A 20011-nucleotide genomic window follows, 5' to 3' on the forward strand; every position below is an offset into this window, starting at 1 on the left:
AAGCGAAATGATTTTCATTGTGAAACACTGCAGCACAGCACACGGTGCCACAATGAAATGTGTCCTCTGCTTTTAACCATCACCCTTTGTGAGCAGTGGGCAGCCATGACAGGCGCCCGGGGAGCAGTGTATTTTGCTCAGTGGCACCTCAGTGGTACCTTGGCTGCACGTGTTTTGAACTGGCAACCTTCCGATTACAGGTCCATTTCCTTACCCGCTAGGCCATAGGTAGAATTAATTACCTTTCTGTGAAAAGCTGGTGCAGTCCAAATGATACCATAACATATGGCTTTCAGTTTTTTTTTCAGTCCAACCCCAGCCATAATAATAGCTAATGTATGTTGCAGTTTTACCATGAAAACTAGTATATTGCTTCCATTTTCCAGCATAAGCACACATCTGCAGCACATGCTGCTTTCCTGCCAAATGCCCTCACAATGTAGAATCTGTTAAAGAAGAGCTTGTCTTTTCAATCAGACATTTGCATTGTAGTGGCTGTAAATGGGCTCAATTTCCGTAATACATTTCTGTTGATTATGCAGAGCCAGAATGCTCACGCAGCCATCCGAGAACAGTCAACCATGGCGGCTCTATTCCAGTCCGGAAGCCCTTAAAATGCTTGCAGTGTATTCCCTGGCTGCCGAGCTGCAGACCTGGCATCCCCACACTGTTGAGCGACCACAGAGTGTGCACAATGGCTGGTCAATCTTTCATGAGCAGGGTGGACGGAGCTCAAAGGCTTCAGATTTCGATGTTCCGCAGCAGACGGTTTGCATTCAGATGCCGCCTTGCTCCAATTCAAAAGGCAAACGTCAAGCAGTTCCTTTTCACAAAAGACCGAGTCCCCCCCTAAAAAAACCTCACTGTCTGTCCGTCATTCTCATTAGAGGAGCCTACTTTGTCATGATAATCATTAAATACTTTACAATGCATGATTCACCAGCAAAATAACAAACTGTTCATCGCCACATTGTCTGCAGTTCTGTCTGCTTTGTCAACTCTCTCCCTGGTGTTGAAAAAAAGCGCCGTTGTCAAATTAGCATGAGATCACTTGCTCGGGGCTGAAGGCATCACTCATGGGCTGAAGATGCTTCCCAGCCTCACAGTGAAATGCCCAGAAACATGTCTGCCGGTGACACCGCCGGCCCAAGACACAGACTCCAGTGAGTCACCAAACCTTATACGGCTCCAGGACGATCCCGGGCTCCAGTGACATACTGGCGCAATTTCAATGCGCCTCATAACGGTGTTGATGAGAAACGGGCTATTCTCATCCCCGATGAAAGGCAACGAGATTAGACCGCATCTGAGGACGGGAGATCTGAAGCTGTTTCCTTAAGACATCTCCCCTGTGCTTCCACGCTCTCCTCGCGACGGTTACGCGCGTGCCAGCAGAGGAATTAGGCCCATGCATATAGTATACAAGCAATTAGGCTTAGCCGGAGTTGTGAGCCGTCCAGGCGCGCTGACAAGACGTGGTTGCCATGCCTAATACCCTAAGCCATGTCTCTTCTTCTGCAAGCGCCCGAGCGCTAAAGTCTGTTTCTTGTTCTTGTAAACCCTCTACTGGTCACATGTTTGTCTTATTTATTTGTCTGGACAGGCAGACACACTGCACACTTCTGTTACATTTATATACGTCTGCCGCATTCCTTGGCTTCAGCAAGAGGTGAATAAAACCAGGCATGCTGAGGAATCATTTTATCCCTCCCTCCCACACACACACACACACACACACACACATTGCCTCAGTATGGCTGCGTGTATATGGTGCTGAGAGATATGGATGAGGTACGAAGAACACCCATGAGGCAAAGGCGGGCATTTGGTTAACTCCTATTTACGGTCTTCTATTTTTAACGTCTTTCTCTCTGGCGGGCGCCTTCGTTGCAAAAGCCACGACCGTGCGTTTTTATTTATGAAAAAGGAGCAGAGAAAAGAACCAAAGCACTCCCCAATATGAGACATGAGCCATAAAGGTTCCCTATGCGTCTGACACACATGAGGCTTACCTGCCCCAGCCAAGTCTCTTTATCACTGTCCCACCCCCCCGACCCCTCCACTTCTGCCATCTCCATCTACTCCTCCATAGTCTCCTTTTCATCCCCTGCCTCTGAGTCTTTCATGGCAGAGCGGGGCTGACTGCGGTACCCCAGGGACCAGCGGTCACAGTCCTAGCTCGTGTTCTCTCCACTCTGTAATCCGGCGGCTGAGCGATTTGCACCCAAACCGGTGGGGTGGGGATCAATTATACATTATACCACTATCTGCCGTATGGCACAAGTATATGCCCTCACGCACCCAGTGCTGCACATTCTCCTGTGGGGTGCTTACAAAAGTGAATAACACACGTCACGCCACCGTTCCAAACACCAACATCACCATTCAGCTGCCTTACTGTAATCCATTTACCTGTATACCATGACACTGAATTACATTAAGTACTGTGGGGTGATTCACAACTGAACATATTCAGGGCAGCTGTGAGGAGAAAAATCTTACCTCATATGAAATTATCTCACGCTTGCAAGTTTTTTTTTTTTTTAATTCAACAATATTTTTATTGATTTTAAACAGGGATATAACAGGGTAAACATGTAATGTTTCAATATACTGTAAATGTTATAACCCCCTTATAAACCCTATAGCACCCAGCCCACCCCTCCCTGACTCCAAGCCAGCTTTACATGCATAAGAAAGCCTATATACCAGGCATTTGAAGAACAAAAAAAAGAAAAGAAAAAAAAAACAAGAAAGACTATGGAGCTGGAAGTTTTTTTTGGTCCTGCATGGCAAAAACAAACAGACCAACAATTCATTGGAATCAAACTATAAATGTACATGAAAAAGCAAAGGAAGGGCCCCCACACCTGTTGAAATTTCAAGTCTGAATAGTGAATCTTCTCCAGGGACAAACAGGACATAATACCACAGGGCGTGAGTGGGTGACGTGGAATCCTTCCACTTGAATAAAAGAGAACGCCTGGCCAGGAGTGTCGCAAAAGATAACAAACGCTGTTTAGCTGGAGTTATCTTCCTCTTCAGTCATACCAAAAAGAGTGATCAGAGGGTCTGGTTCAAGGTTGCATTTCAGTATGTGCGACAAGGTTTTAAAAACATCCCTCCAGAATTTTTCCAAATTCAGGCATGTCCAGTAAGAGTCGCCTCTCCGCTTTTACATTTATCACAGCAAGGATCAATGTCTGGGTAGAAACGGGAGAGTTTAAGTTGGGAGAAATTAGCCCTGTGTACAACCTCAAACTGTAATAGAGTGGAGGGCACATAAGGAGGTTGAGTTGACAAGCTTAAGAATTAAATTCCAATTATCATCTGACAGTGACAAGTTTAAATCTTTCTCCCAAGCAGGAACAAACAGAGGAGATTATCTAGAATGTTTACAGCAGGAGCCTCAGGGAAATTTGGTATTAAAGAGCCAATGAAGTGTCTTACTTGCAGGTATCTGAATAAATGAGCATTGGGTAGGTTAAACCTTTCAGAAAGCTGTTCAAACAATGCAAACCTATGGTCAACAAACAGATCTTTGCAAAGCTTGATGCCCTTATGGCACCATTCCTGAAACACTGAATCATGTAAAGAAGGTTGGAAGAGATGGTTAGAGACGATAGGACTCACTCACTGTCCACCACTGCTCCTAGACAGGTTTACGGCTGCCAGAAACCATGGTTGGGGGCTCCAGCCCTCCGCAGACGTCCCTTACAGACATCCAGATGTAGCCAAATCAGGACAATAACTGAATATTTCCTCCTTTTGCACTCCTGGACCTGGAGTACCTCAATGCTGAAGAGGTTCATATATATCATCTGGGCAGCGGGCAGCCGGGGGACGGTACTTTGCTCAGTGGCACCTCGTGTCCGCTTCCTTACCCGTTATTCCACCACTGCCCCGATACCATTAGACCAGTAGGATGGTGTTTTTTTTTTTTTTATGAAATATTAAGCTATAAAGAAGTGAATTTATCTTTTCAGGTTTATAATATTTGGTAAATTTATATTTACATTTACGGCATTTGGCAGACGCCCTTATCCAGAGCGACTTACAACATGCTTAAGTTACCATCGATGAAGTGATCAATTCCGGTTCACTAGGACCCCAACTATGAATGCAATCTTTTTATTCACTCTGTTGTAGATTCTGTACACAAGTTCGACAACAAGAAAATTACAATTTAATCTAAATATTCTTTAAAGAGGAAGGTCTTATAATTTGTCTGGTTAACTAGTGACTAGCCAACGATTCACTAGTAACTTTCCCTATTGGCATATAAATTACTCCTTTAAATGTGTTATAAAAAAATCGTAATAGAAATGGGAGGCCGGATTTCACAAAAAGTGCTCGGAAGCGGTGTTTTCCGTCGTCAGAGTCAACCTGCGGTCCCGTGACGTCATCAGAGGCCTATAAAAGGGACGGACGAGCCCAACGCGCGCCCTTTAACCTCTCAGGCGTTCCGGGGCGCTGCGCTGTTGGTAAGCCCGCGCCCGTCCAATTAAAAGTGCGACTATATATATATATATTTTTAAATATATAATTTAATAATAGTAATTTAATATGCTTCCCTCCAGGATTTAAGCGCTAAACGTCAAAACGGAAATGAACAAATCAGAGAAACCTCTCTCCATCCTGTGGGGTATCCAATTGACCTTCTCAATTATAAACACAGTATTTAATTATTTGCGCGTTTTTGTCTGTGTGTGTGTATATAATATATATAATATGTTGTCGTGTTAGGCTGTGAGCTGAACGAGCATAATAAAGAACAGCAGTTCAAAGCGGACGACACGAACCACCAGCACCAGCTTGCCCTCCGATCAGTAAGCCAGCGCGCCGGCCTCCTGTCGGGTTAGAGCGGCCCTGCGCGTCCGTGCTCCCCATGTCGCTCTGCTTTGCAGATGTGTCTCGGCCACGCCGCCAAAGACGAGTTCAACGTCGTGGAGCTGGTGACCGCAGCGGGGACCGACGGCGAGACCGCGGTGCCGGTCGCTACGCTTCACGCCAAGGCCATGCCGACGGTGAGCGGGGTTCCCGTTTAATAGCTGGAGTGGGAAGGATATACAGAACATTTCAGGTTACAAAGATATCAACATTTTTCGTTCCCATCTATTGATATTTTAGAGATCCAGTATTTCACATTTCTGCAGTCACTCGAAATGCGCATTACATATCTACAAGCCAGTACTTCCATTTCTGATGTCCGTATTCTGAAATTTTTTTTTCCTAGTAAGAATGTTATTGCAAATATGTAATGCCCAAGCCCAATAGCCGTTAATGAGGAAGTCCTTTCTCCTCACAAGAATGGTGTAACGATGTCTGAAAGAACAATTATGTAGTTGCGGATGTTTGAAACCAAGGTCTCACTGAGCAAAGCACCACTGCTCCCTGGGCGCATGTCATGGCTGCCCACTGCTCACCAAGGGTGATTGTTAAATGCAGAGGACACATTTCATTGTGTGCTGTGTATCACAATGACAATCACTTCCCTTTCCCTTTCATTAAATGTGTAAACCGTTTGACATAGGTGGTACTCAAATATCTTTGACTTCTTATTGCCTCCTCCTGCCAACACTGTAGGTCAACTTGTCTGGTATAGATTTACACCCCCCGGTAGCTTTCCGACTGAAGGTGGGCTCCGGGCCAGTCTACGTTTGCGCGGAGCACATTGCCTGTGAGTAATCTAATTAAGCCATTACATAAACCATAAACTGCACGGCCATTAAAGTGATGTGTGAATGGGCTACCCAGCTACCTTGCAGCTATTCAGAAATGTATGTTTGTAGTAGAAGATGAGTCCTCTGATGAAGAAATGGATGAGGAGGAGGAACTGGATGAGGAAGTGGAGGAGGAGGAAGATATCGAGGAGTCGCCTGTGAAACCAGCTAAAAAGGCGGGGGCAAAGAACAGTGGTTCTGTGAAGGTGAGATGATTTTCTCCTGCCTGCAGTTTATGGACTTAGTCCCTATAGGACAACGACGTGTTTCATTGGATTTGTTTTAGCGGAAGAAACCAGAGAAGGCCGACGATGAAGGGTACGTCTTGAGTTTAACATAATTTTGCAAAGCACAGTATCGTTTAAATACATTCACGTTAACATGTTGCTCACATCTCCCATATGCAGGGCCCTTTCAGATGATGAAAACAACCCACCCAAAAAGGTGTGTTCTGTGTATGTTCTGTAAATTATAGGTCCTTTGTAGTTCTTTGGCATGAGGCAGTCCTGTGGCAGCCTAAAAAAGAACCATTTTATGTTACTGCTGGAAATGGTTTATTGGTCCATGGGATTCTAAGTTTCTGCTGTGGCGTAGTGTTAAAATTCCACTTTTATTGTACATCTAGAGTACCTGGACTTTCCTCTCCCTTTTATTATGCATACACTGCAGCGCAACTGCTAACCCATGGTGCAATCACTCTCGAACCCCCCCAACACAATCCTGGCCCTGAGCAAGGCATTTAATGATGTTGCCCCGGGGGGACTAAACCAGTAATTGCCGAATGTGAGCCTGTGATCTAAATTGAAAGTTTGTGGTCATTTGACTGGAAGATGTTTTAATTATTATAAGTCAATCCTAAACATAAACTGTTCATTTCCTGTCCAGGGAAAAGGAAGAGGACGAAAGCCACTGGGGCAGAAGGTTTGAGTTTTCTTTTTCAGGTGCGTATTAAGATAGTGGGCTGCTGGCCAGGATTTTCCTTTTTTCTTTTTCTTTTTTTAAATACATGCAGTTTCTTTCTAGGAAACATAGACTGGGGAGGGGAAACTGAACAAGAACTGCACTGAAACTGCAAATGCTGTTTAAAAGAAGATTAATAAACATTGAACTATTTTCAGTGAAAACCTGGCCTTTTATTAATAAAAATAAATCTTTCCTGACTCTTAATTTTATATTTATTATTTTATTTTTTTTTGTAAATGTGCCACATGCTCTTTGCCGCACAAGTTTAAGAAGATGGGCTTTTGTGTAATTTTAAAAGGTCAGGGATGCTGGGTGGACCATAAATATTCTTATTGCATATGCCTGTTGCTAAGAGGCTTATATAATATGGTGAACTTTCATTGAACTGTAACATTTATTAAAATGTCGGCAGCCAAGATAAGAAAATCCCTTCAGAATTTTCTCCCATGTTTTCCCTAATCAAGACAAATTTGCATTGACCATGTTGGTGAAAAGCTTTTTTTTTTTTTTTTTTTTTTTTTTTTTATTATTATAATTTTTTTCCTGTAAATACATTACTGTATGAACATACCTTACCCTTACTGAAGAACACTACTTCATTATATACAAATTATTATTTTAACACATTACATTTAATCTTTATGGTATGGTAAAATGTATTTTTCTGGAAGATTCTGTTCTATGTAAATTCCATACTTGAGCCAGTTACTTTGAATTAATCCTGATCAGAATAATTTCACACATGACTGAGTAAATATATTTATTGTGTACAAACAGTGTTTAAAATAGAGCTTGTTCATTGTGCATGTTTCTATGTGCACCATTCTCTTGATGCTGAAGAACTGGGAACTCTGTGAATTAAAAAAAAAAAAAAAAAAAAAAGCAGGTTAATTTATGTATGCATGGCATGTGAAGCACTTTATGATGTTCATGCTTATCAATCTGAAGTTGAATGAGATCAAGCCATCTCGCCCCAGAATCCACAATTCCATCTATATTGATTTCTGAATAAGGAGGTAATAGCTGCATCCAATAATTGGTTGTAGCCTAGTGGGTAACACACTTGCCTATGAACCATAAGACTACAAAGTCACAGGTTCAAATCCCACTTCCTACCATTGTGTCCCTGAGCAAGACACTTAACCCTAAGTTGCTCCAGGGAGACTGTCCCTATAACTACTTATTGTAAGTCGCTCTGGATAAGGGCGTCTGATAAATGCCATAAATGTAAATGAAATAGAGGGGATTTCAGTTATGAGCTGCCCAATTAATTGAAATTCAAATCTAAATTGAATTTAGAAACAATGTGATTTGAAAATTGTACATGAAAAGTAGTACTTAGTATGTGTAAGTTAATATTTTGAAGGTCCCTCGTAAAGTTCAATCATAATTTGGATCAATTCATGCAGCTTGATGTATAAAACCACGACTCTTAACACCACGAAACCAGGTGAGAAAACAGAAATTCATGTAATTTCTTCCTTTGCCGATTATTGGAAGGAGAGAAGTAGGAATGAAAGGGTTCTTGCTCTGAAGGTGGTCCTCACCTCAGTCAGTCAACCTCAGACTTCTTCAGGTATTTCTTCATCACGGAGGTGACATCTCCCTCGCTGCCCTCGGCCTCCAGCCTCTCGCCCTGAGGCCCCCGGCGCTGCGAACCCCCCGAGCTGGAGGAGTCCGAGTCGGACTCGCGGCGTGACGACCGGGATTTAGGCAGGTCCCCAAAGTGCACGCTCAGGGCTCGCCTGGTGCCCCCACGGGAGCTGCTCGCCAGGCTGCTGGTGGACTCTGCTCGTCGGATAGCGGGGAGAATGTCTGAGCTAGCGTCGCTTGTGTACGCCTGCAGGCCTCGGCTCTTCTCTGACCCCAGGCTGCCGATGAGACGCCGGTTCTGAAACACCAGAGGCTCCGCCCCCAGGTCTGACTCGCCACCCTCTGCCGTCAGGCCCCCGATTAGCCTGCGGTGGATTGGTTGGTAGCTGCTGGAGGAAGGAAGGGTTTTGGGGACACGATGTTCCTCCTCCCCTTCCTCTGGGATGGAGGGGTTGGTCAGGGGTCGGCGGGAGCCTATAGCTGAGGAGACGGAGGTGAGGGAGTCGCAGGAGCCAAATCGTGTCATCTTTGCCACGCTTGTGCTTGTGACCGGTGCTGTGCTGGTGGTGGCCGGACTGGCATCTGTTAGAGAACACAGACTGGACACGCGGGGCAGCAGCGGGCTGGAGGGCTTCAGGATACCAGGGCGCACCACAGGGGCTTCAGATGGCCCTTCCATGCTCTCATCCGCTCCCACTGATAAGGTCGAGGCTCTGCGGCGCAGTGTGGATGCTCCAGTGGTTTGGTAGATGGGCAGGGAGGTGGTGCTGCCCTCGCCGGCTTCTGAACCCCTGTCCCAGCCTGCACGCTTCTTACGTAGCCCCTCCAGCAGCTCGGACAGGGCGGTCGAGGAGGACGCTCTTCCCAGACCTCCTCCTTGCTCCTTAGAATCCTCCTCTAGGTCTTGTGAGCATGATCTAGATGCGGAAGCACACAATCGGATGAGCTGGAAATGATTTGAAAACTACACTACCAGCCAGAAGTTTCAATACACCTACTTTTTTCTTTTTCAGACAATTTGTACATTTCTAGAACACAACTGAAGACTCAAAACAGCACACACAAGGTTATGTAAATATGTAGGATCTTCAAAGCTGTGACTTTTGCAATGACAGCAATTTACACTCCTCGATTCCATCAAGTTTTCCAATAGTTCTGAAAGAGTTCCGAAGTTAAAAACCTTTTGGCTGCTTACTTTTCACTTATGTTAATAAAGATGCTTATGATGATGACAGTAGTGTGCAAATGACTCATAAAGGTAAACCGAGATAACTGAACAAGTGAAAATGTCATTTGTCATTGTGATCCACAGCAAGCACAGCACATGGTGCACACCATAAAATGTGTTTTCAGCATTTAACCAATCACCTTAGTGATGGCATGAAAGGCACCTGGGGAGCAGTGTGGGACAGTACCTTGCTCAAGGGGATCTAGTCACCTTGTTATTTTGGGATTGTGAACCCACAAAATTTCTGATTACAAGTCTGCTTTTTTACCCGCTAGCCCACCACTGCCCCAATGTGATGAAACAGAAAAAAACGAACTCACTGGATAAAGGTTGGGAACTTACACACACACACACATCTATGGTCAATTTAGTCGCCAATCCACTTGGTGTGTATGCCTTTGGACAGCGGGAGGTAACTGAGAACCTGGAGGGATTTTCACAACAACAAGGTCCAAGCCTGGATTCAATCCCACGAACTATGGAGGTGTGAGGCACGTTGCAAACTGCCCAAAACTCTATAGTTTCCTGTATTATATTAAAAAGTAGCCTCCATCATATTCTCTGTAGCCTCTACATGGGTGTCAAAACTTTTGATTGGTGGTAGAGAGAGACATAGATACTTTATTGATCCCAAAGGGAAATGTAGGAATCCAGAAAACGAGCAGAAACATTGTGTTTACATGACAGCTGGTCATACACAGTACACAGCAGCATGGTGTCTAGACAATGGAACAGACAGGATCAAGAACTCACTATATAGAGGCAGTGCAAAAAAAAAAAGAGCAGAAAACAAATGAATTCTGAAGGCATTATAATAAAATGTAAATATGTAAACATAGAATCTAAACATATATGCATGTGGGGCAGTGGTGGCCTAGCGGTTAAGGAAGTGGCCCCGTAATCAGAAGGTTGCTGGTTCGAATCCCGAGCCACCAAGGTGCCACTGAGGTGTCACTGAGCAAAAGCATCCCCACACACTGCTCCCCAGGCACCTGTCATGGCTGCCCACTGCTCACCATGTCCTCTGGTTAAAAGCAGAGGACACATTTCATGGTGTGTGCACCATGTGCTCTGCTGCAGTGTATCACAATGACAATAACTTCACTTTCATTTAGAATAAAACTGTACTGGATATAAGTGGAAATGCAGTGGACACAAAAACACTGAATATAGTCAATTAAGCATAAAGCAGAATAACAGATACAGAACACTGTAGTGTCATATATTGTATGTCATAAATATGGCCTTCCGCTGCAGGCATTCACCAAAAAAAAAAAAATCAGTGAATCTGTCTGCTATAGTGCAGTGTTCTCACCGGAAGCTATAAGTGCTCATGGTTTCGGTGACTGACTGGCGGCCTGTGGTGCTGCCACTGTCATACGACGACCTGGAGGCTCGGCCACGTGGGACACCCAGCCAGTTCCGGATCCCTTCTCCCACATCTTCGGTGCCCACACTGGACGCACTGTCACTGCAACAGGACCAGCATGTGACAGAGTTAATCACGTGCTGTAGCACAGCAGGACAGCCACCTGTCGGACCAGTTTCTGTTCTCCTTATGCTTAGATTCTAGTGAAGCCAAACATAGTGCAGCAAGGGGTCGGTGTGAGAGGCGATCCTTAAAACATGCAAGGATTTTTGCGAAGGAAAAAAGCTGTTCTGTTCTATGGACGCTGTGAACTCTTGCTTCCAGAGGTGTGCCAAACACATACAGGTGTTTCCACAGCAGGTCCCTTTGATACTTCTCCCAGTGTCTAATAAGCTCAGTGAAACGGCACAGCGAGGTGTAGCTGTCTGGTGAGCTGTGAGGCAATTACGGTCGTCTCCCTGTCTCCGGGGCTCGTCTGATGCCCTTCACTCCTGCAGGAAACGTGGGGCTAAGGTGAAACGTCCAGCGTCCAACGACCTGGATTTCTTCCACGTCCAGTTTCTCAGATGCAGCAACGTGTTGGTCGCCCTGCACTTATGCACCGGCTGAATTCATTTCTGTTACAGCCGAAGGAGAATGCAAGGGAATACAATCCAGCCTCCCTTTGTAGTTACACCACAGAGTGCCAGAAATAAAATATATATATATAGAGAGAGAGAGAGGAGAAGAATGAAAGAGGAAGGTGGTGGTGGAGGTTGGGCTAATGCACATGCATTATTCAGGAGACAAAGCATATCACAGCTGGTGAACTTTCAGAGGAACTTTAGTGTGTAATTCCTGCCTCAATATGTGTGTTTTCATCGTCTCCTCCTCAACCTGTGCCAGTGCCTCAGCTGTGAGCGCGCATTCAAGTAAGCAAAGTGACAAAATAGTTTTTCACTCCACTTTAACACATGCAAAGCTCGATGCACTCCCTGCTGACTTCGTTCATTTTTCCGAATTGTTGCGAATATATATATATATATTTAAAACAGACATCAGTCACAGGGTAATTTTCAAAGCTCTGTCATTCAAACCTCACAACGGACGCCTAAAAATACACAGACACGGGAAGACCATGATGTGCCAGCTCGATAGCACCTTTCCTCTGAAAGCGACAGGAGTTATTTTCAGATGGAGGTAATGCGTGTTACACAACCACATCCAGCAGGCTGAGGCCCACATCCGCACTCCCTCCATTCCCACACCACACAGATCAGGGCCCAGGCGGGGCAGCAGCATGCTTTCTTACAGGTCTCTCTTTCTAGTAAAGGACTCCACTGCGGTCTGAACGCTGGCGACAGCAGGGAAGAAGGAGAAGGAGAGGGAGAGAGAGGTGTTGACCTGGTCTTAGGTCAGTTTGTGTAGTGAAAAGTGTGGAACAAACCAGGTTAATTACAGGTGGCACACTTGTGGCACTGGGACCGGGAGCCCACTAATAATTTATACACCCAGCAGAGATGCAGGGTATATTATGCATGTAAAAACAATTTACAGCTCTTGACTCAATGTAAGTGATATTGGGGGTGCTGGAGAAAAAAAATAATAATATGAACGAATTATTAGCAGTTAAAATATGTTTAGTCATTATATTAGTCAGTATATATTTTTTGTCATTATAAAGGTCTGCTTTGGTTAATGTTATTACCCATATCAAAAACTGTTGTCTCTCACATTGTCACAACACATAAAAGTGTATAATAATAAATTGGCCATCGTGTAACCACGATGTTATAGGCAAAACCCCTTTATAACCAATCAAACAGTGAATTTTTTACACCACTTATGTACAATGGGTTCTATAGTCTTTAATATAAAATTTCTTCTTGTCTTTACTTGAGACCATAGTATATGATGGAGCCTTTTTCATACATCTACCTCTCGGTGTCACTCTCATCGCTCGACTCCACCTCTTCCAGGGCCGCCTGCAGATCAGCGATGCGCCGGATGGACGTCTCCAAATCGGCCTGCAGAGTCTGTCTGACAGCACTGAGCTCCTCCACTTGCATCTCCTGCAGACAGTGAAGCAGTGAGCTATGCCTTGATGGGCAGCATGGACCTCACGCTACCACTGAGGCAAAGCTATTAGAGCGCAATTACACCCTTCATTATTCAATCCAAATTACATTTTAAGAGGAGGGTTTCATGCTAAGACCAAAGACAAAGTGGTGGGATTTTTAATTATGAGGTATTATAAAATGAAAGCTCATTAATAATCTTAACTTGTGCATCTATTACATTCTTGCATACCCTCATTTGCTGGCAAAAGTGGATCTGTCCATGAGTGTGTGTACTATTTGGATTCTTTGTTCAGGGACACATCAGGGGAATTATTTGCTAATTACAACAACATGGGGACAAAACCTGTCCAGCAATTGATTTATTAATTCCTTCCCCCATCTGTACTTTCATTCCCCAGCTCTCATTCATTCACTCTCTCTCTTTCTCCTGCACGGCGGAGCCTCAGTCCGGCTATGATTAATTCTCATTGTCTCCTCAAGGTTATTGATACAACAAATCCCATTTCACTCTTCCCATCGCCATGACAACCACACCTCCACCAGTGTGCCCTCCCTTTCATCGCCAATAACCTGGAGAGGCTTGGTGAGAGTATGTGTATGTGTAAATGTGTTTGTATGACTTTGTGTGTCTTTTATAATTCCCTGTCAGAGTCGGTGCATTCACTGGGCATAAATAAGGCTGTAGCAATTATTGGTATCTCCTTGCAACCCACAGTGCAGAGGGCAGTATATATTATCACAGCAGCTGTTGCAATGTGTGCTCCATCTTCGTCATGTCAGAAGAGTCCATACATACATAATGGGGCAAATCTCCCCTGTCAATGGCTCCATAATTAAGTGGTATATTTGAAAAGCAATCTGCAAAAAATTAATAGTATATCTTTTTTTAAATTCTTATATGATAAGAAGATAATTTTTTTTATCAGTTGAAATAGCACAACACCACTGATTGCTGCCATGTTTTCAATCATTTCAGATTTAGTCAGGGTGAAAGTAGTTTCTTATGGCTTCACACAGCATGTTATTGACTGTATGGGGCAGAAAGAAATCAGACACTTGACATTGGACACAGAAAAAAGCTTGATCTGCCGCACACTGGCAGCAGCTCAGGCTAATGTTAACTAGCAGTAATGAAGGGCAGCTTCGCTCTTCGGAAAGTTGCCTCACACCTTTAGTGATCCCTGGTTTGTGTGTGTGGAGATTGCATGTGGACGGATGTAGGTGTGAATGTGATCCTGAATGATGTGTGTGCCATGCGGTGGACTGGTGTTTAGGATGGACTGCAAGCCAAATGCGGATAAAAAGGTTTAAAGAAAGTGAGTGAGTGATGGTGAGGGTTTTCCAGTCCTGCACACCATCACTGAATCTTTTAATGATGACATATCTGCCTGCGCTCACCCCTAATTACAGTTTAAATTGATCTTTTAGTTTAAAAAAAATTAAGGTGCATTACCTGGACCTAAAAACTGTTATCATGTAATCATGTTGTGAATATTCTTGAAAGAACGCCCTGACAATATGCACATATATGCACAATATTGATAATCCACTGAGTCTACGTACAAAAGTCATGTTTTAAGGCCCACTTGACAAAACTGACAAGATTAGAGGATTGCCTGATTTCTCAAACCTGTGATGAATTTTTGGTGTAACTGAAGTGTGTGTGCCTTTCTGCTGCTTTACCAGATCCATGCGTCGTCGGCTGCTCTCCTGCTCCCTCAGGCTCAGGTCCTCCATCTCAAGGCGTATGTCGGCCAGTCGCTGTTGGTAGTACTGGGAGCTCTCCCTCTCTCTGGCCTCCGCCTGTGCAGCCTGCTCCAGCTCCTCACCCAGGCGCACCACGCTGTCCCTCAGACGCAGCACCAGCACCTAAGAAAGTGCACAAACACACACACACACACACACACACACACACAAATATACATGTAGCTCTGAGGAAGGATAGATAAGGCTGCAGAAGATGACTGTGTAGGAGGTGATTTTGTTCGGTTTTGTTCTGACCTCAAACCTCTTGACCTGCCCCCTCTGGAACTCCAGCTTGTTCTCCAGATCACACACACGCGCCTCCTGCTTACTGACGATGCTGCGCGCGACCGTGGTCGACTCCAGGAACTGCACTCGCGTGACACTCCGCTGCAGCTGGGGATGGTTGGAACAAGAAGGTGTGTTTCCCAGCACTTTACTGCTTCTCTGCCACGGGTAGGGCTGGTTTAGCAGCTGGTTTTACCCTTGGTAGGTAACGACAGCTCATTTGCGATTCTCTCAACAGATGGGCAGCCTTTTATCGTTCTGTGTTTAAGGTTAGGAGTTGATGAGGATGGTGTGGATGCACTTCTTACCTCTTCTTGTAAAGCCTGCCTCTGTTTTTTGGTTTCTTCGAGATCTGCCTGCAGCTCACGGATCTGAGAGATGTCACTAGAGGACTGACAAAAAAACCCCACAGAAAATTACAACATACCACTGATTCACACAACCCAAGATCTGTCTGATCTGCAGGGTTTTAGTTGAGGTTCACTATGCACCTGGGCGATGAGGGCCTTGTGCTTCTTCATAAGCTCGTTGAGATCCTCTTGATCCTCCTCCAGCCTCTTCAGCAAATCACTCTTCTCATGCTGCAGGTGGGCCAGCTGTTCATCCACCTGGAGGTCAACCAATCGTTCCATGCCCTCCATCAATTTTTAGCTGCTTCATGTAGCTCCGTGCAGCCTACTAGTTTTCCACGAGGATCATCCATCCCTCACCTACTTTACCCGTCACCCACTTTTTTTTTGTCTTTGTTCTTACCAGGCTTTTGTGCTTGCAAATGTTCTCCAATTCCAGCTGAGCATTCTCTAGCTCCAAAGCCAATGTCTTCTGTGAGTTCTCAACCTCCAGACGGCGAGCTTCACTCTCCTCCAGCTGCAGCCAAAGACGAAGGGACAGGGAGAGCAAAAAGAAATCGGTGTCAGAGCCACGCTCACAGCAGCGTTCATCTGAATGACTAAACGGTAATCTGTAGGGCGGTGTGAGGCGGGTTTGTATAGGATCTGTGTAGAACGATCCCTTTGTTGTTCTCAAGGTGTTTATCTGTAAAGTGGGTGATCAACCAGGTGCCCAGGAGGGCAGTGCTGCACGATTTAAACCCGTTTAAATCATGTTTCAATACATGTTTAATTGCTAAGGAGGAATGTAATCTGTGTGCGTCTCACACAGGAGATGTGTAGGTGTAACATAAACGCTGCTGATTCGCCGCTCATTCCACAGCTTAAAGTGACAGAAGCTAATCGGGTCCCCGCTGGCCTGGTGCACTGTGATTTTAAAAACGGCAGTCAGCTGCAGTGATGTGGCAGTCGGGTACCTGGCAGTGCAGACGCTCCAGCTGCTCCTTGGCGCCGGAGGCGAGGCCCTGCCCGGGAACGTCGACGGTGGAGAGCAGCAGCTGCGCGTCGCTGAGCAGAGCGTGCGTGCGCTTCAGGTCACGACGCAGCTTCTTCTCCACATCGAAGTCCCGGTGTCCTACCTGAGACGCGATGGGGCCGGAGAGGTGGGCAGAGAAAGGGAAAGGAAGGAAAACTTCCTTTACAGCTGGTTTTACCCATGGTAGGTAATGACAGTAAATCGTGGCCTGAGAGGCTCCACAGCCTCAGCGGTCCATTTTTCACCTGCAAGCTTTGCATTGCATTTAATATCTTGTTCCTGGCTACATTGGGGTACTCTAAAAGCTGAGCCACTTGTGTTTCGAACTACTTAAGCGCAGTGGGTTTGTGCCGCTTCCTTTGATGAATGGTTATGGAATTTCAGTATACAGAGCAGCATGGTCTTGGGTGGTGGGGCTTAAATACTGAAGATTCATTAAAAAGGCTGTCAAGTCCTCCCCCCCAAAAAAAAAAAAAATGTACAGGGAAGCAGTGCAAGGCGTACTGGTTTGGTTTCTGCTGTTACATTCATCTCCTACAGAGCATTACGGCAGAAAAATTCATAACTCTCAGTGGCTCCGTGTCTAACACAGAGCCTCTGGTTCACCACCGATAACATGTTCCAAAAAAACCACCACACCAGCGCTGTTTCTTCATGCATGGGTCCGTAAAATCACATGGAAGTTCGCTAACCCTCCAGTTTCATAAGAAGTGCAAGACGCAAGCTGTTAATTGGGGTGAGAGTTCAATCAGACAGGGAGAAAAATAATGTATTCTTCTCACTGACTTCTTTGGTTTTGCCAAATCTTGGCAGGTTGTTTTTGCTCTCAGCCAAACCTTGCCCTTGGTGGGTTGCTGGTGTGAAGGATAGTGCCACAAATTACACAGAATGTGAAATAATATAATAAAATAAAAATGGAAAATAACCCCCTGTTGTTTGACAACAATTAATTATTAATTAACTTAAATGTCATCCATATTTATGGTATATAATTGTCATCGTGCCTGCACTCTGTGACTCTCCTGGTTACCCTTACAGAAAGAAATATGCAGGTCATTAATTTCATTCACGCTATGAGTGGTCAGCAGTTGCAGTTCCCACTGGACTCATTAGGACTCGTAGAAAATGGGTGGGAGTCTTCTGACTCTGTCTCAGTAGGAACAGTAGCCTTCGGATTACCAGGGTTGCCAATGTTGGGTTAAAAACAAACTTGTTTGAATGGTGTCAATTATGATTTAAATGTGTGCAAAAGTCGCACAATAAACCTCTTAATATTTTTTTATTTTTGTTTTTACGCTTCATTTTTGACTGCACTACACACACGTTTCTCAAGTTTTGTGGAGCATGGAGGGTTTTAATGCAGTGGAATAGGTGAACTCTTTCCTGCAGAACTAATGTTTCTTCAAGTGAGCGCTGACATAATGATAAAACTGTAACATCTGCCGCTGGAGGAATATCGCAATAAAAAAATGGAATGCATTACTATGTGATGCTGAATGAGGCTGTGGGCTGGCCAGAGTCTCTTGGCACCACTACCATACATCACAGGGGTTGAAGGCCGGCGTCTTCTCATAAGACTTTACGCAGATGCACTTCCATCTTCAGGTACTCACCATGGACCCATATATTTTTTTAATGGCGAGATTGCACACCCACACACTTAAACATCATTGAGTATTTCTGCACATAATGCACCTGCTGTCCATAGATCAAGCGAGTTAGTGGTGTGTGAGGCATGTTTGATGTTACCTGGTCACAGAGTGTGGCGATCAGGCCTTCCAGGTCATGCTTCTCGTGGACAACCATCTGCTTCTCCTCATACTCCTGTTCCAGCTGCATCTCCAGCTGCCGGAGCTGCTCACAAACACACACACATTAAAAGAGTCTGCATTCATTACTTATATGCCAAAAGGTTTTTTTTCCAATGCACTTTGCTTTTTAGCTCAGCAGCAATCAATTAATGCTCAGAGATATTTACACAGAAACACACACACAAATACACAGAAGTAACACCTACGGGTGTGTGCTTACATACAAATATGTTTAGACACACTGTACTCTTTTTACCCGTCTCTGTGAGGACTTCTGCATGTCCTCGAGTTCCTCGTCTTTGTCCTCCAGCTCTTTTTGATGGATCTGCTTCATTCTCTCCATCTCCATCTCACAGCGCAAATGCATCTGAAGGCAAGAACAAAAAGCCCATTGAGGGCCAAAATGATAGCAACTCACTACAGACAGCCCCTCACAGCATAAAACCACGCAAAACCGAGCATTAAGCTCTAAAGCTTAATTAAATATATATGCTTTTAACAGGGGTTGGACAGATTATTTCCAAAATGATCTGGAAATGATAAAGCCAAATGATACATGCATGATACATAACATACATTAAACAACACTTACAGAAAATTAACATTAGAAAAGTTGAAATTTAATCCAAGGATGGCCCCAGACTTCTGGCCTGTCGTGTATATAGCAGGTTTGCATCCACTTCATAAATATACTGCTTAAACTTAATTTTGACATCCCGAAGATATTTCATAATTCCCATGTCATAAAGCTATTTTAAATCGTATTAAGTGCTTAACGTACACTCTGGCAAGAGTTTGGTGTAAGCAGGGTGGGGTTTGGAAGTCTCACCTGCTCATGCTGCTGGATTTTTGAAGAGAGGGTGCTAATCTCTTGCGAACGCCCTTCATCTCGGCTCTGCAGCTCCCGCAGATGCTTCTTCAACTCTGGGATGGAGTCGCTGGTCAGAGCTGCCGGGACACTGAGGTCCCGTATCTGAGCACAGAGCTCCTCTTTCTGTTGCTGGAGGTGGGACACTTCTGCCTGGCTGTCCTGTGATGGGTGGAGAGGAAGACTAAAAGACTATTCTACATGAAGGCAGAGAATTTAACTGAACAGAATGAAACATAAGGACACAAATGTGGATATAAGTATGATTACACATATACACAAAAACATACAACTCAATAAATTTTTACGCATATATACAAACAGACAGACAGATATGCATACAAAAACACAATCACACAATGAACACATATTGCACATGTGGACACACACAGACAGAAAACTCATGTCTGTTATCACATTAAGAGGCTACACACACGGCAGTGAATGAGGATAAGCAGACCTCACACTACCCAGCACCAGATTTGAAGCAAATGCTGTTTTGACAGGCTGTAAAAGGGATTATGCCGCTTCGTATGCTCCGTCAGCTTGTGTGGAGGTCATGACTGACTGCCGTTCATTTAAACGGGAGCCTGAATCCCACAATGAGCAGCCGAGCGGTGAATGGCGGCGCACCTTGAGCGAGTGGCGCAGCCCGAGCATCTCAGCGGTCAGAGCTGTGCCCTCTTCAACGGCCTTGTTCTTCTGCTCCCTTTCATTGTCCGCCTCCTCCAGAGCCTGGGTCAGCTCACTGTCAAACCTACACACACATATGCACAAAACACACACAATTACACAAGATTCACACAAAATGTGCTCTCAAAACTCGATAACAGTGGCCTAATTCAGACACTAAGTCAAGCAATGTGTATAAGCTCATAAACATGCATTTCCAGCACATACTGCAGTTGTGGCATCTCCTCTCATTACCATATGTTTTTAAATACAAACATCATAAGGGAGCAGAGGGACTCATCCTAGAGTCTTAGGCCAGTTTGATTTA

At 44.7% G+C, this 20011-nt stretch overlaps 2 protein-coding genes across 5 annotated transcripts in view; one reads left to right on the forward strand and one right to left on the reverse strand.

Moving 5' to 3' along the window:
- The first annotated feature begins 4608 nt into the window (after nt 1-4608).
- On the forward strand, nt 4609-6650 carry npm2b (nucleophosmin/nucleoplasmin, 2b). The gene is made up of 8 exons (XM_028974589.1): nt 4609-4645; nt 4747-4829; nt 4908-5027; nt 5587-5680; nt 5793-5923; nt 6010-6041; nt 6131-6167; nt 6609-6650. Exons 1-8 carry the CDS (start codon nt 4609-4611, stop codon nt 6648-6650), a joined length of 576 nt encoding a protein of 191 aa, XP_028830422.1.
- A 783-nt stretch (nt 6651-7433) lies between these two features.
- Nucleotides 7434-20011, reverse strand: part of myo18b (myosin XVIIIB) — a 31717-nt gene continuing 19139 nt past the window's right edge. For 3 of the 4 annotated variants that reach the window (XM_028973265.1, XM_028973262.1, XM_028973264.1), the window contains 15 exons: nt 19645-19768; nt 18973-19173; nt 18400-18510; nt 18082-18186; nt 16274-16435; nt 15721-15834; nt 15459-15575; nt 15276-15359; nt 14938-15075; nt 14620-14805; nt 12794-12927; nt 12168-12209; nt 10823-10978; nt 8234-9196; nt 7434-7537 (listed from right to left, as the gene is read on the reverse strand). In XM_028973265.1, coding sequence (XP_028829098.1) covers nt 8239-9196; nt 10823-10978; nt 12168-12209; nt 12794-12927; nt 14620-14805; nt 14938-15075; nt 15276-15359; nt 15459-15575; nt 15721-15834; nt 16274-16435; nt 18082-18186; nt 18400-18510; nt 18973-19173; nt 19645-19768 — 2632 coding nt within the window. In that variant the 3' untranslated portion in view covers nt 7434-7537; nt 8234-8238. The remainder of the gene's footprint in view (nt 7538-8233; nt 9197-10822; nt 10979-12167; nt 12210-12793; nt 12928-14619; nt 14806-14937; nt 15076-15275; nt 15360-15458; nt 15576-15720; nt 15835-16273; nt 16436-18081; nt 18187-18399; nt 18511-18972; nt 19174-19644; nt 19769-20011) is intronic. The other variant, XM_028973263.1, reaches the window with a different exon arrangement.

The sequence above is a fragment of the Denticeps clupeoides genome, chromosome 3 (assembly GCF_900700375.1).
Source record: "Denticeps clupeoides chromosome 3, fDenClu1.1, whole genome shotgun sequence".
Classification (NCBI taxonomy): domain Eukaryota; kingdom Metazoa; phylum Chordata; class Actinopteri; order Clupeiformes; family Denticipitidae; genus Denticeps; species Denticeps clupeoides.

Bases quoted from the DNA above. Each gene is read 5' to 3' on its own strand.
- npm2b (XM_028974589.1), top strand. From the start codon at position 4,609: ATGAACAAATCAGAGAAACCTCTCTCCATCCTGTGGG. The intron at 5,924-6,009 runs GTGAAGGTGAGA...GATTTGTTTTAG, and splicing joins GGGCAAAGAACAGTGGTTCT to CGGAAGAAACCAGAGAAGGC. The intron at 6,168-6,608 runs GTGTGTTCTGTG...TTTCCTGTCCAG, and splicing joins AAAACAACCCACCCAAAAAG to GGAAAAGGAAGAGGACGAAA.